The 15,406-nt window shown below is 42.0% G+C and overlaps 1 protein-coding gene across 5 annotated transcripts in view; it reads left to right on the top strand.

The window, feature by feature from the left end:
• Window positions 1-15,406, top strand: part of suco (SUN domain containing ossification factor) — a 46,382-nt gene that overhangs the window by 13,616 nt on the left and 17,360 nt on the right. For 4 of the 5 annotated variants that reach the window (XM_042415778.1, XM_042415777.1, XM_042415776.1 and 1 more), the window contains exons 2-8: window positions 9,020-9,140; window positions 10,536-10,637; window positions 11,063-11,400; window positions 12,274-12,414; window positions 12,761-12,965; window positions 14,212-14,323; window positions 14,785-14,912. In XM_042415778.1, coding sequence (XP_042271712.1) covers window positions 9,020-9,140; window positions 10,536-10,637; window positions 11,063-11,400; window positions 12,274-12,414; window positions 12,761-12,965; window positions 14,212-14,323; window positions 14,785-14,912 — 1,147 coding nt within the window. The remainder of the gene's footprint in view (window positions 1-9,019; window positions 9,141-10,535; window positions 10,638-11,062; window positions 11,401-12,273; window positions 12,415-12,760; window positions 12,966-14,211; window positions 14,324-14,784; window positions 14,913-15,406) is intronic. The other variant, XM_042415779.1, reaches the window with a different exon arrangement.

Raw genomic sequence — 15,406 nt, 5'->3', positions numbered from 1 at the left:
TCAAGTTCTCTTTCAACAGTAGTTTGGCTTCATAGCCGTTCAATTGCTTAAACACAGCTTCATAAGCCAAGCAGATATAATAAACCACACAATTGAATACATTTATTCTGGAAATGCAGGTCGTGCATTGATATTTTAAGCTTTTATGCTGTTACTTAATCATATCAGTAGCATAGTGTATATGCTGTATATACTGTACAGTATACTGTTTTCTTTTGAGTGTCACTGTTATTTTTTTGAGCATATATGTATGTTTTTAACTTTGTTCACTGTTATCAGGTAAGATCCTGTTTGCTGCAGTGTTGACAGTTTTACAGATGAAGCGATGTTGGGCACAAACAGACAAAATAAGTTTCAATGTAGTCGATGTCTTTGAAGAAGCTTGTTGCTATTTCAAATCAAAGACTGTTCATGTCTCCACACTTTTGTTTGTCCTATCACTTTCCACCTGCTGGGAACAGGTCCGAACAGCTCTGCAGCTCTCCTAAACTCTAGAGGACATTGATGATTGTTGATAAGTTGCTTTTACTACTGCTCTGATGGGCTTGATAATTATAGACCCAGATTCGGGTGCCAGGAACAGGGCTGGGTCATAATTCTTTGAAAGGGGGGCAATATACATGGCATGCCTCTACTCAACACAACATTAAAGCACTTAGAGAAACCACTCCAACCCCATTCACCACTCAAGTCTTTCTGCTCCGTCTCTGTGTTTTTTGAGTGTTTTCTGAGGTATTGATTTGTTTGCTTGTAGAGCGAACAACTAGGAGCCATGCAATTGTGCCTAGTTACAGTAAGGATGCATTGACAACTTGAGCACTAATAATAAGTGGGGTCTGCCACTTAGCCAATATTGATCTCATCTGCCTCGTCCAAAATAAAATAGTTTCACTTACTGGATTAAGAAAGTGGTCAGATGTGCAAAAAGTATGAGCCAAATGTGCAGCAGTCAGCAGAACATCTGACCCTGAAAATTCATACCTGAGTCTGTGTTTTGACTTGGACAGTGTTCGAGTGAAGATCAGAACCATTTGAATTGCAGACAGAAGTCAGAGCTTTTGCTGTTGCAAAGAAAACCTTGTCGTGCCCCAAGCTTGAGGATTTGCAAGTTTACATAGAAAGTGGAGTGCAGGGAAAACACACGAATTCTCCATGCCTCCAAGAATTCAACAGAGGCTCTACTAGGGGGGAAAGGTGAGCTTCATTCAATCAATCATTGAGGAGCTTGTCTTTGTATACTCCTCTTTCAATAAAAAATAAATTGCAAAAAGACCCACTAACCAGTCAGTAGCCAGGACTTTGGGTGCCTCAGCTGAAATCAATGAGTATTTGGTTGACAGATTTACTCTCGGTGAGGTGGCTGCAAGTAAAGTCTGGCTCAAGACTGCATGTATGAGTGTGTGTGTGAGAGCTGGAGAGATATTAACCAGTTCAGCCACTGTGTCCTAGCTGCCCCGAGGATGCATCAGTGGAGAGGATTATGGAGGGATCAGCAGGCTTTAGAACAAACTGCTGCTCTACATTATTCCATGCTTCAATGTGGAGGAAAATCAGAACGCCCACGCAAACGTGTGCACAAAAACACTCTCAGTCCTCTCAGGCTGGGCTTTTAAAAATCTGCCCCCCCCCCCTCTTCTTCTAAACAGTGACGGCGTGTTTTTGTCTGCCCGGCAGATGCGCTGGCCTACTTTTACTGGCGAGCCCTGGCATGTCTCCCTGCCCCACAATCCACCTCGGCCCACGTGGATCCTAGATTCTCTCTCCTCAGCTCTTTTTCTCCTTATGTGCCTCCATGGCTGATTTTTTTTTTTTCTCTCTATCAGCTGTGTGGAGGTAAAGCACAGAGAGTGATGGTCGAATATGCGTCCTCGGCCTGCTCGGAGGATTTATTCTCAGAAATGTGGCTCTGGGAGAAAACAGCTGGATTAGATTGGCTTTTTATTGGGGGTGTGTATATGTGCATAGAATATGATTGGGCCTTGTTAAGTTGACAGTCAAGTTTAAAAGGAAACTAACTCATTACGTCATCTCACTGTTCTCCATCAGCCTCAGTTAACTCATCTCCCTGCACCACATGTTGTATATCAAGAATTATCTCAACTTCTACGGAAAACATCACAAGACTCTCTCCTGCCTCGGGACAGACGGAGAGGACAGACCAATGTAGCATTCAGTTTTCCTGTTGAATTTATAATCACGGCCATAATAACATACACCCAGATAAAATCACTCCTCTTGTTTTTTTTAAAAATTTATCTCCCTCCCTTCATGTTTGGTCACAACAGTTGACACGGTTTAAGTTTTTTTTCATTTAAGACAATTAGGATAAGAAGGACTTGGTGTACATGATGTGCTGTTGGATACTTAAAGCCTGTGCGTGTGTGTGTGTGCGTGTGTGTGTGTGTATAATCAAGCTGCTCTGAGATCTAGGCCAGGGGAAGGAAAAGCAGCAACTAATCTGTCCTGGTTCAGGTAATGTACCTGTCTGTGTTGCAGTGTCATTCTCTGACTAAGGGCAGAGTGATAAAGGCAACGCTCTCCTGATTTTTGCATAATCAAACAGCAAAACTACACATGGGAAGGTTGTCAAAGGAATTAAAAAAAAAAAAAAATATGGAGAGAAAGAGGAGGACCCAAGGCTGTAAGATGTGACACACAAGCATACGCACATACGAGTTCACATGTGTTGTCGCGCTCGACGCCTGTGAATATTTTGAGTCACCGAGCAAACATCCTGCCTTGAGAGGGGATCAGAGCCCAGTTGGCATGCCGTGCAGCTGGTGATAATATTTGACTCGCCGCTAGCAGACGAATCCGTCCTCAGCCTGCTGTCTCTGCAGTTTTGTCTGCTCTCTGTCAGTTGGTACAGTACAGGACTGCTGTTGATTTGGCGCAGTTATACCATGTCTCCTGATTCTGTATGATCCCAAAGCCAACAGGAAATATGAGGGGATTTGGCTGCGCGGAACCAGGAGGGACAGTGATTTAGGACATGTAGCCAGTGTGTCTGTGCACTGATATGTTGCTTTTATTTTCTTTATTCCTGTATATTTTTCTCAGTTTTAATCTATGAAAGGCATTATAATGGCATAACAAGTAGAGAACTGTCTGCTGCTCTGTGGCTAGCTGTGTATTCATGTTTCTGTAAAGGGCGCCAGACAAGCTGATAATGTCTTCTTCAGCAGCCATAGGAATATCTCACAATGATCGAGCCATTTGTATCCATTAGGAGTGAATGTAAAAGACGGAAAGACTTCTTTTAAATCCCAGGTGCTTCTGAAGTGGGACAGGAAACGGGCATAGAGAGAGAATGAGGAAGAGTGTATTTTCAGGCTGCTGACTCATTAGTCTTGCCTCAGGCTCTTCCTTCATTAGCTCGGCATTGACCAATTACTGGTGTGTAGCATACATGGCTCACTTAAACACTCTGTTTCAGTGGTCTCTCTATAGCTATCCATATGTGGGTCATAACTTCCCCCTCCCACTGTTGCGTAACCATTTGAATTAAAAAGTAGGTCACAGTCCACCCCCCAAAGAAGGTCCTCTCAAAGCAGCTCCCTCCTCACCCTTTTTTTTTTCTCTTTTCATGTGCTCTCCCTTTTTTTTTATCTTGGAAGGAATGTCAACACTCAGGTCTTTCCATTCATTCACAGAGATGACGCTGAGCGGGGGTGGAGTGGGCATCTTTCCTACTTGTTTTACAGCGTGGGCTTTGGTTAACACTTAGATCGGTAACCACAGGGTATTTGTGGTCTTAAATTGCTCCACACATTTTAATCTCTGTATTTGAATATTTATTATTTGAATAGTGATCTGTGACTAGGCAGGTTTCAGTCAAACATTGGTTCAGGGAGTCGCATTGTAGAAGTTGGTCAGATTTGCATGTGTCGTCACAAGTTTATACAGGATTGTTTACTCTGTGACGTGTTGATCTTAACCTGCTCAGTGGTGTTTAATGTGTTTGTCATTCATGTGTGTTTACACAAGCACTTCCTTATCAGAATTATTGAGGGCATTTTTAAAAAGGGGAATTAAAAGCAATGTTTGGGAATATAAAGGCATCATTATTGACATGAATTGTATGTAGTCGGTTTTTACTATTGGATACTACTAAAAGCAACAGGAAATTCACATAAGATGGGATTTTACAATTTTGTGACTTATAAGTTTCATGAAGTGATAGTTAAAACAAAACCTTACAGTTTCTTTTCTAAAATAGAAACTGCAGCGGACTGTGAAACTAGACTGTGAAACTGTCAAGGTTTCTGTGAGAGATCATGCAGGAAATTGACTGAGATCTTGAAATAAAATAAACATATCACCACCCAGAAAAGTTTTCAGACCATCCCAGACTTTTGTAATAATGATAAAGCAATTCTAAGGCTTTGTAGCCTCCCGTGCAAAGATGCCAGCACTGATATTCTGAGGGCTTCCAGTAAACACATCATGCTCCAAGGACAGCACTGAAAATGCTTTCCTGTAAATCACGTGACACGATGTTCTGACCAAAAAGGTATGAATTCTGGCGTGTGGAACCGTATGGAGAAAAAAACACAGTTTAAACCTACAAAATGAACTCCACATTAAACAAAAGGTGTTTTTAATGTGAATCCTGATATGCAGTCTAACAATTTATAAGCTGAGTGGACAGACTTGCAGTATGTTTCAAGATCAGAATCAATATAAAACATGCACAGAAGCATCAATGAAATGTAGTGACTGCATATACAATAGTCATGTATCCTTTAGCTCTCCTTTTTTCTGCATTCCTTTCCTTCTTTTTCTCAACTATCTGCTTGTCTCAGGATAGATGCATATTACATGTGCAGACAGGCCAAGTTATGTATAGGCTAATTATGTATCATTTCTGGATAAATGTCAATGGTTGTATAGACTCTACAAGGCTGAAGGGCTTTGAAATACTGCTGCATCAGGAAAGGTGTCAATTTCTTTGCTTTTTGACTTGATTTTCACTGCTGTCTCGTGCTGTTGTCCATGCTCCTCCAGTGTAAATGGCTTTTCCCTATATAGCACTGCCCTTCTGCACCTCATACTATATCCTGTTATGTTCTTTAGGTGTGTTGTCAGGCATGATGTTGCTTGTCTGGAGCAAAGAGTAGATGTGACTAGATTGAACATGTAATTTGACAACTTTATCTCTTGTTTGGTTAACCCTAATAGTCAGTTACTAGATTTGAAAATATTTAAATATCAAAAATGTAATATAGCTATTAATCATCATTTTTTTACGTGTTGTCCTCAAAATTAACTGTCACTTCATTTCAACAGCAGTCTGTTAGGTAACTTTGGTCATCACGTCTGCCATCTTCCAGGAAATATGTGTAAGGTGTCTTCCTTGTAACTCTATGAGTGGTTGAGTGTGGGGGTGGGGGTCGGGACGGGACACAGGAGACATTTGAAACGCAACACAACATAGTTTAAAGCTATGGATCTAAGTTTAGCCAGGAGCCTATATTAGCCCATGGTTCATATTTACTCTTAGTATCTGTACACTGCCTGGCATTTAAGTTTCCAACACTGGCTTTGTGGTCCTTTCCAATCCTTTCGGGGAAACTGTATATTACCAGGTGTTGATGTAGTATATAGGAACATGCTTCACATTTCATCGTCAGCAGGGATCTAAAACGTCAAAGGTAAATGTCATGCCTCGGTGTCACAGTCAGCTGGTCTCCATCATAGACATGACATTTTGTACCTATATACAACGTCCTGACAGGCATGAATCCATCATAGAAGAGGCAGACATATGAACTGCGACACAGCCAGAAGACGTCGTGTTTTAGAGTCGCCAACACTCTTGTCTGGAAACACTATAACACATTTAGTAAATAGCATGTCAACCTCAGTAGAAGCAGCTCCAGTATTTGGATTATCACCTTGTCTTATTGAGTTGTCATTTGTTCATAAACCTGATGGGGGGATGCAGAACAGCTATCAGAAGATCCTCTTACAAATTAAGTCAACACTGGATGTTCTTGTCATCTTTTATCTCATCATTCAATCACCTCAAATCTTAATGAACAGAATACAGACGGAGAGGCTCTCTTAGTGACAGGACACCGACGTGCACAGATGGTTGTCTCTGTGTGATTGTGAGTATATGCTGCTCACTACTCATCTCTGTCCTGACAGCTAGGCTGACAGGGTGCTAACATGACTGTCCATGTGTCCCACTCTCTCCTGAAATTGATATTTGACCGCTCAAGGGGAACCGTAACCTGACGCACCAGATGGTTTGTCACACAGAACCATCTGAGAAGTCGTTCTTGTAAACTGTTTGGAAAATCACCGTCTGTCACCGGCTTACCTTGCGAGGCAGCCGGATTCGCAAGATGATGAGATCACGCGAGAATCCTTATAGGACGCTGATTGGTGGGTTCGGACATGACACATGAGCATGTAACTTGAAGCCTGACAAGATGGATTCTCTCTTGATGTCGTGATTTCGCGAATCAAGCTGCCTTGCAAGTTGAGGGGAACCGCTCCAGTTTTTAGAATCACATGGTGTTTGAATCTGAGCTCTGTGTCTTTGTGTGTCACTGTGACAGTCACTGAAGCAAGGTGTTTTCATTCTCCAAATTTGATTTTTCCATTTAGTATTTCCATAATGTGCTCAGCCCTTCAGGTCTAAACAAATGTAGAAGGCACATGCTGGTGCTTGTGGTTCTCCATAAGAGAGCACGCGTGAAGTCTTTGAACACTGAATAATTAATTCAAAATGTTTGAGTGTCTAGTTTTGGCCTTTCTGGTCTTCAGTGTGTGAAAAGCTCTTTGTTTGATGCTGGAGCAGTTCAGTTTAACTCAATCTGTTCATGATGAGTTAGCGTAACAACTCTAAAGCAGTCTGCTGACTGACTTATTAATGTTCAAAGAAGTTAAGCTTAGATATAGTTTGTGGGTGAGTTTGCATCATAGCAGAGGGAACATGTTTAGACAGACCTCTCGCCAGTTCAGCTTTGCTTCTCTCCTGCTGCTCCATTCCTCACTTTATTTCAACTCTACTGATAAGGTAACCAACTGAGAACCAGCTGTCTCTTACTCCTGTTGCTATCTCTGTCTGTTCCCTGTTTCCTTATCATCCTCTTGCCACGTCTGCCTTCTATTACCTCTGCTTGTTTCTTATTGCCTCTCATCCTTTCCATTCCTATCTGTTTTGCGCTCTCTGTCATCTATTATTCAGTCTTGTCACTGCAGAGCTCTGACATTGATATGCTAAAAGTACATTTTTTTTCCCAAGGACTCATTATTAACATGCATATTAAAGCAGCAGTTCTGTATTTAAAAGCCGCCTGTGTTTTTACAGTCGCTGAGTAGTCTGGCAGAGATAATGTAGGTTAGCATGTGCTCCAGGCCTCTGCTCTTCATATTGGCCCAGTATGCCTTGGGTAGCTGCAGGTGCATAGCAGCTACATTTTGCTACTGTTCTGTACTGTATATTAGGGGTAGCTTTGGAAACTAGGCGCTAGGTATGCAAAAATTTAGAGGCTGAAATGAAACTTGGATTGAGCTGTGCACGTTGCACACGTGCAATCACAGGTGACTTGTGTTGAAATAACATTGATGCCTAAAAGAGTTGCAACAATAACCCGGGTCCTGTTAAGCCTTATGGGCAGAGAGGAGGAAAACAAAGAGGAGAGTGTAAGGAAGACTGATTCGAAGAATGCAGTTTGCCTTGAGCAGCTTATAAAAATACACGCAGTGGAATTTTGTTTAGGCTTGTTATTTATTCTTGATTATTCAATTTAGGCATTTCTTTTACTCTCTGCCTCTCCTTGTGGACCTAATTTACACTCTCTACTTTGTTTTTCTCTCTCTCTCCCTTTATTCTCTCTGTGTTTCCTCATGTACATACGGCCTCCCTTGCTCTCCTACACTCAAAATGCTTTCAGTGTTTGTGCCCAAAGAGTTTGTGTCAGTGGCCCTCCCCCCTTAGGGGAAAAAAGTGCTTCACTGTGGAGGATGTGATGTAGTGCAGTCTAAGTTTGCTTGTTATTCAAAGGCTGATGTTTTCTTACAGCATTTTGTGCTTTTGCCACTTTCATCTTTGTGTTGTACCCACAATATGATGCACTGGCACCGGTATAGGGGGAACAACGAGACTTTTTGTCCCCCCACTTTCAAGTGTTATGGTAATAAAGTGGTAACGTCTAAGCCAGGTATTACAGTCATAGCGATAATGTCTAAGCTTAACAAATTGGACCTTTAAATCCAATCATAATCAGAACACAGAGGACCGTGAGTAGCCTATTGTGGCTGCCAGTTCAGACTAGTTAAAATAACTCGACCACCAGATACAACATTTGGCCATATTTTTCATGATAGTGCAACAACCAGTGCAAGCAGCACATGGACAGTTTGGTATTTTCCTGACCTTAAAATTTGCTTCGCCTGTCTGTGTGGTATTGTGGTGCCCAGCGCTGCATTCTTGGTGAACTGTCAGGAGGAGACGTGCAAATAGGCAGTGCAAAGCAAGATGTTGGTGTAATTGTGGAAAGTGGGTCTTTTTGTGGAGCAAAGTTACTCCACTGCCACTTTGGTGAATTTATCAACAAACACAAACTAAATAACTTGATATTTTGCTTTTTTATAAAGGAGATGTCAGGTTAGCAGGGCTCATCATTGCCTCTTTTCCTACTTTCTTTTCAGCAAAAGTAGCATCTCATGTTTTATCCTTGAAGCACATTGCAGTGCAAACACTGTTGTGTAACATTAATTATTAAACTATGTGACCATTTATGAGGTGAGATAGGCTACAATTAGAGTTGCGGCTGAAATAGCATTGGTCTGATCATGACGATTACATCATCCAAAGCTGGATGTCTCCACACTTCAAAACTCATTCCAGCACTGCTGCCATGACGTGCAGTAGAATTGTTGTTTTTTGCTACTAAATGTACATTGACTGGACCCCCCCCAACTTTACTTACAAGTTCCCTTTGTATGATGATGATGATGAGTTTGCACTGTGCTGATACATTCTGCCTTGTTTGTATTTCAGGTACCCCAGTCAACATGTGTATTGTTCAGAGCAGAGCTTGTCTGGTCCAGGTCAGTCTGCCGGGGACAAAAACCCTGATGGCCACAAGCAGGAGCTGGAGCAGGACACTACACAACACAAGGTGTGTTGAAGTTTTGTGCCTTTTACATGTTTTACAATCAGTCAGTCAGATGAAGCAATGAACGGCTGTAATACACTATTGTAGAAAGGAACAAACCTTTTTAATGCTTTTTAACTTCTCAAAGTCTAAAAATTCCAACCACGCCACCCTGAAAATACTTTTCTAACTGTCATAGCCGCAACAGAAATAGACAAGTTATATTGCTGGTTCTTTTTTGTTTGTTTGTTTTGGCTGGCTGTGTGATGGTGAGCAGTATTATTAGACTCATCTCTTGTGGTGAAATGTATGAGTTAGCAGAACACTAAGAGGGTGGTGGTGGGAGTTGCACTTTACTGACCCTGTAACCCCTGGTGAAAAGTAGGAGGAATTGAAAGAGGCGGAGTAGCTATAAAGGATTGGTGTGAACAATCAGGGAGGTGCTGGATTATGGAAGCCATGTGGATGGTGGGAGGGTGATGGTATTACATAAGTGCTTATAACTCCCACCAAGATAGCAGTTTTTGTAGAAGAAAACAACATATCGGTTCTCTCACTTTATCTTTCTAACTTTACAACTGATTATTGGAACTGTGTCAAGAACACTTAAAGGGTCCAACGATGTGCATTACTCTACATAAAGATTAGAGCCCCTTCCAGGTCAAGAGCTACTTAGAAAGCAGCCCAGTTACACGTCGTCAAGAACATAGGCTCCTCTGTATAAGTTATAGAGGAGCTGGTGATGTAGGTTAGGACCAGTTCTGTGGGGTTAAAGATCAGGGTATACAAAGCTTTACAAATTCTCAGCTTTTTGTCCTTATTGCAGCCTTAGTGGCTGAAAAGGATGGAGACTAATCCATCTTAAGGCAGTCTGTGGATGTTATTATTTGCATTCAGTGGAAAGTAGAGCAGTAACAAAAGTTTGCCTAAGGTGGACCAACGTTAGCTCTGGGTTAAATATTTGATACCCTCAGCTCTCATGAATGGGCCCTCAAAGATGTGTGTGTGTGTGTGTGTAGTAATGTGTGCATGAGAATCAGAATGAATGATAATTTACGGAAGTGAGTGTGTTTTGGTATGCATGTGTGAGCACAGAAGAAGGGGAATCATTGTTTGTAGTCCAGCAACAAACAGGCATGGCAGGGCAGTTCAACAGGCCTGGCAGTCTGTCATTGGCCCTATAACGCAGTCTTTGTCCCGTCAACAAAAGGCTTTTTCACAGCCTGAGATGCAAAAACCTTTTGTATCTCACAGTTTCACATAAAAATGCATTTTTAGAATAAACCTAATCCATCGATAATGTCTTGAAAAGAGTTTGAAATTTGGTGCTGTGACGATGGTACCTAATTGTGTTTTAAAGTTCTTATTCAAGACTGTGAACTACATGATGATGTGAAGTTTATTTTATTTTCCTTTTAGGTGGTGGAAGAATGGATGACACACACATCCTACGATATGGGACTAGAGACAGAGAGAGCAGCACAAGAGAAGCTAGCAACACACAATATACACCAAGAACAGGTAACAGTATACGTTTATCAATTATTAAAAGATTACAAAACTGTGTCTAGTTAATATTGACCAAATGAAAACTACAATATACAGAAATAGCAAGACAGAATGAGTCAAAGCAGTTAATAAAAGACCTCTGTCCATTATAATATCACCTCATAAATAGGACAAAGCACACAAAAAAGGGAAATGAGGGGGGGGAAAAGGAAATAATGAAATTCGTCAGTCTCTAGTCATGTTCCAATTATGGCTTATTTGTTGCTGCAATTTCTTTCCATTCAAGTATCACAGTAGTTTTGACCAAATACCTGCATATCAATAATGGGGCAATGTGTTGAAGATGAAAATATTGGAGGATTCAGAGGACATTTGTATACAAGAAATTTTATAATTATCATTAATATGTGTGTTTTTTTTGTATTTTCTTTCTCCAGACTGTGAATCCACGGGAAGCTGAGGTGGAGGAGACGAAGCCCAACCCAGAGTCTGATACTGTACCTGTTGCTCCTGAGCCAGAACCCTCCCCAGACCAGGTTGATTTGGACCTGCAGACTGACACCCAGGATCAGGACCATGACCAGGAAGCCCTGGTTTCCTCCACTCCAGAACCAGTTTCAGCACAGGGCCAAGTGTCCACAGATGCCCCAAACCCAGCAGAAGTCCTCATTGACACCCCTGCTGCACATCCCAGCCTGGACTCAAACCCAGCCACATCCCCAGATGAAGCTGAAAACACACCTACCTCACAGAGTGCCAGCCCGACCCACACAGGGTAAGCTCAGATTCCAATCCTCATTCCAGCAGGGACCCGCGTCTCTGGTATTAGAAGTTGGCTATAACCACAGAAACATTAGTGAACTGAAATTATATTCTTTGATGTTATTAAAATATCTGTTCCTTTAATGATGGTTAAAGCCAATTTCAACCCTATCGAGGTATAATATACATATTAAATATAGGTAACTGATTTCCAGTGCTTCCATTGTCATGTCAGACATTGCACATTTTCTTTGATATTTTTGTTGGTTAACTTTTTTTCTCCTTAGTTTGTTTTATTTAAGTTATTTTGTTTTCTAATTTAACCACTGCAAATGACTGATCACAAACTGAAAGTGAAACTCAAAGGAGAGCTGGTCTAAAATCCTGGATATGTTGAAATCACTTTCCGTGGAACTGGTGGCCAGCACTGTGAAATTACATGGAACTACTGCGTGAACTTTGTAATCGAGGTTTTTGGAAATCATGGAAAATCCCCTGTGAGGACATGGAACTAATCTAGATGTCTCCTGGTTGGAACCATCAAGAAGAATTTGTCCATCGCAAGGAAACTTTTGAATTCAACTCCTTTCTCAAAGTGGCTGTCAACATCAGGACGTTTCAGTCGACATTTTAAGACCTGCGCATCAGCTGCCCCACCTGCAAGCAACCTCTCCTTCCCTTTTGTCCATCCATTTCTCTCTCTATTTGCCCTTTCTCTTGCCTTCTCTCTCTCTCTCTCTCTCTCTCTCTTACTCTCCCTATGCTCTTTGTTGTTTTTCTCCTCTTCCTTGTCCCCATCCCCTCCTCTCTCCTACCCCATCCTCCTCTCTCTACCCTCACCAGTGTAGGGAGGTGTGGTAAACGCCATGTCCTTTCTTTCCCTCAGTGCAGTGCGGGTTGCCAGTGCAGGAGATGAACTCCCAGTAGACAGCTTTGTCTTTGCTGAGCACTCTGTCTCACAGTGCGGGGTCATTCCCCCCGAACTGGCAACCTGTGAAAACTCCCCTTATGGCAGCCCTCTCCTCAGGTGAGTTTTTAACCCCCGGAAGCCAATCAAAGCACAGAGACAGGTAATCAAGGTACAAGCTACACCTCTCTGCTGCGCGCAACCATCGACCGCTGGCCTTGCTCTCCACTTACTTCTCCTTTTTTATTTTTTATTTCCTTTTTCCATCGTCTGCCTGCTCACAACCAAGGATTGTCAATACTGTCAAATAAATGTAATAGCTTTTGTTTTACATCATTTGTCCAACATTGCTGCACACTCATTTGTGTTCTCCACTCCTCTTTGTCCTCCCCTTTCTTCTTTCTTTTTCTTCCCTTGAATTCCTCCTCTCTCTCTCTACATCATTGGACCCATGTCTGTGCTGTAGTGTGGATGAGGCTGGCAAAGAGGACCAGCAGTCAGACCAGAGCCAGAGTTCTGGTCCTGAAGCAGAGGTCCAGTCCACTTCTGTCCATGTGGACAAGGAACAACAACAACAACAACAACAGCAGCGGCAGCGGCAGGAGCTGGAGGGTGGGCTGTCTGATTTGGACCGGGAGGAGAACACCTCCCATCACCACCAAGAACAGCAGGTCAATAGCTTGCAGTATCTCTCATGTTTATATCATTATATTTAAATTGACAGGAGAAAGACATAAAAGTCAATTACACATAACATCCAAAGCTTTCTAATAAACGTAAGAAACTTGCGCTAAAAATTACGAGCTTATTTCGTCAGCAGCATAATGTGGAGGTTTAAATAAATCCAGGAAGCAAGTTCAGTTTTGAGCAGTATCTTTCCCGTAGGCATGGGCAGATACATTACAGTGCTGCAGGTATCATGGTGGAAAATTTGACTGCTGGATCGTAATCAGACATAAACATGAACAGGTGGTGGAAAAACACAGCTGTCAGCTTCCTGGACAACTTGTAGTTGGCCTGCTGAGCACAGTCCTCATATGTGGTTCAGGTGATGCAGTAGATGATAACTCATCTTGCTTAAAAATGTCCTTAAAGGTGTATATATTATTACACTATTCTGCACAATTTCAGTTGTTAATGTTGTAACACACAGACATTAAAGTATGATCAGTGACCTAAATATGCTGCTGGTTGGTCAATCAGTCACTCTCCCTACACATTTTGGCCCTGTATATAACTATGTGTGCTCACAGCTGCTGGCTAGATTGCCATGAAAATGATGAATATTTAATATGCAAAGTCATTCTAGCAAAGAGCAGTTTGTCAATGTTTCAAGAGGCAAATGCTGAGTGAACTTGCTTTCAGTTGCTTTTTTCCAAGGTTGACGGATGATGAAAGATGGGAATATCCTGGAGTATGTATTTATTTTCAGGGGGATTGTGCATACATTGTGTATTTGTACACAAAGCTAAGATCTGGTGACTAATCTGTTTGCGGCTGGCAATGACTCCTGTTGGACTGTCGGGGTGTTTACATAAGAGGCCGTCTGAGTTGGTGGATTTTTAGGATCAGACTCTCGTGAGGTCCAAAAGGTTGCTTATATAATCCATCAAAATATTATTCACAGCTCAATGCATCTCAATGCTTTAGTGTCCAGGGGCTAGCAGACTACTGTGGATGAGTCTTTTGATTTTTCTAGTACACACAGTGCTTGTGTGTCTCTGCTCATAGCACCCATTTTCACATTGTGACTTAGTGATGCCAGGTATCTGATCAGCTTTTAAGCAGTATTAGATTCGTTCTCTCATTGCATGTCAAGATTAAAGCATATTAGTAAGACGATTGCAGTTGTGATGATAGATACAGTTCAACCGTCTCTCTGGGTCTTTGTGTGACACGCTTGTCTTTGTGTTTCAGGCTGGGGACGCCAGTATTGCCAGGGAGACTGATCCCTCAGTGCCCAGCAAAGAGGACATCCCGACCTTCGACGAGTGGAAGAAACAAGTCATGGAGGTGGAGAAGGAGAAAAGTAAGTGCATACATCCTTAAAACACACATTTAGGTACATGCACAGAAATGGATAGCGAGATATCACAACAACATCAACAACTAAGTGCAATATCCTGTGAAATTCTGTGGAAGTGCCTGTTTCAAGGCTTTTAAACTCAAAGATGGCCTGAGATCATTCACATGCCAGTTTTAATGTGCTTCTCATCTTATTACTCCATTGTTCTTTTGTCCTTCTTACTACTGTTTTCTGTGCTTTGTCATCCTGTGTCTTTCTCTTTAGCTTCCTTCCGCCTGCTCTATTTCTGTCTATCTCTCTTTCCATCTCCCTCTCTCTTCTCCCTCTCTCTGTGCACGCCATGTGCAGCGGTCAGCAGAGCGTGCTTTTATGTGTGTTGCATAACTTCTCTAGTTGTGCCTCTCAGGCAACGCTCTTTTTCCAGTGTCTCTAATGGGCCTAATGTAACACTCCCTCCTGTCCAGGTCAGTCTCTCCATACCTCAACCAGCGGCAGCCCCCATCCAGTGAAGAAGGTCCAGAAAAACTTCAAGAATAATTACGCCTCTGTGGAGTGTGGTGCCAAGATACTGTCTGCCAACAACGAGGCCAAGGTTGAACACACCTGTCCCCTGTTGCCTAAACACAAACACACACACACACACACAGCCGAGGATACAGACGTCATACTGTCATGTTGCATCAGCAGATGGGTGACCACTTCAGGATCCCTTTTGCATTCATGAGCTTAACCAGTGACGTTTGTTTTTTATGTTTTATGTTCACCGCCTTTAGCTCCGTTAAATAAATGAGTAAATACATTTATTAGAGATCTTGTGGAAGAAGATGACTGGTATGTTATCTAGAAAAGATAACCAAAGAATCCCACACACTGTCAAAACAAGCACCGTGTAAACAGCACCATAGATATGAAGGCTGTTGGTTTTCAGTCCTGCCTGCAACTCCTCCATTATGCGTTCAAATTAAGGTCATTGAGCTTCTCAAATGCACAAACAAAAAGGATACTGAGCTCTTACAATTGTACATGTACATAATGTATTTTCCAATGTTGTAGAAAATTGTTTCACATTACACAACAGGGTCCTCT

The sequence above is a fragment of the Thunnus maccoyii genome, chromosome 7, assembly GCF_910596095.1.
Source record: "Thunnus maccoyii chromosome 7, fThuMac1.1, whole genome shotgun sequence".
NCBI classification, from domain to species: Eukaryota; Metazoa; Chordata; class Actinopteri; order Scombriformes; family Scombridae; genus Thunnus; species Thunnus maccoyii.
Note: the sequence above shows the minus strand (reverse complement) of the source record. Positions and strands in the feature narration are given on the sequence as shown.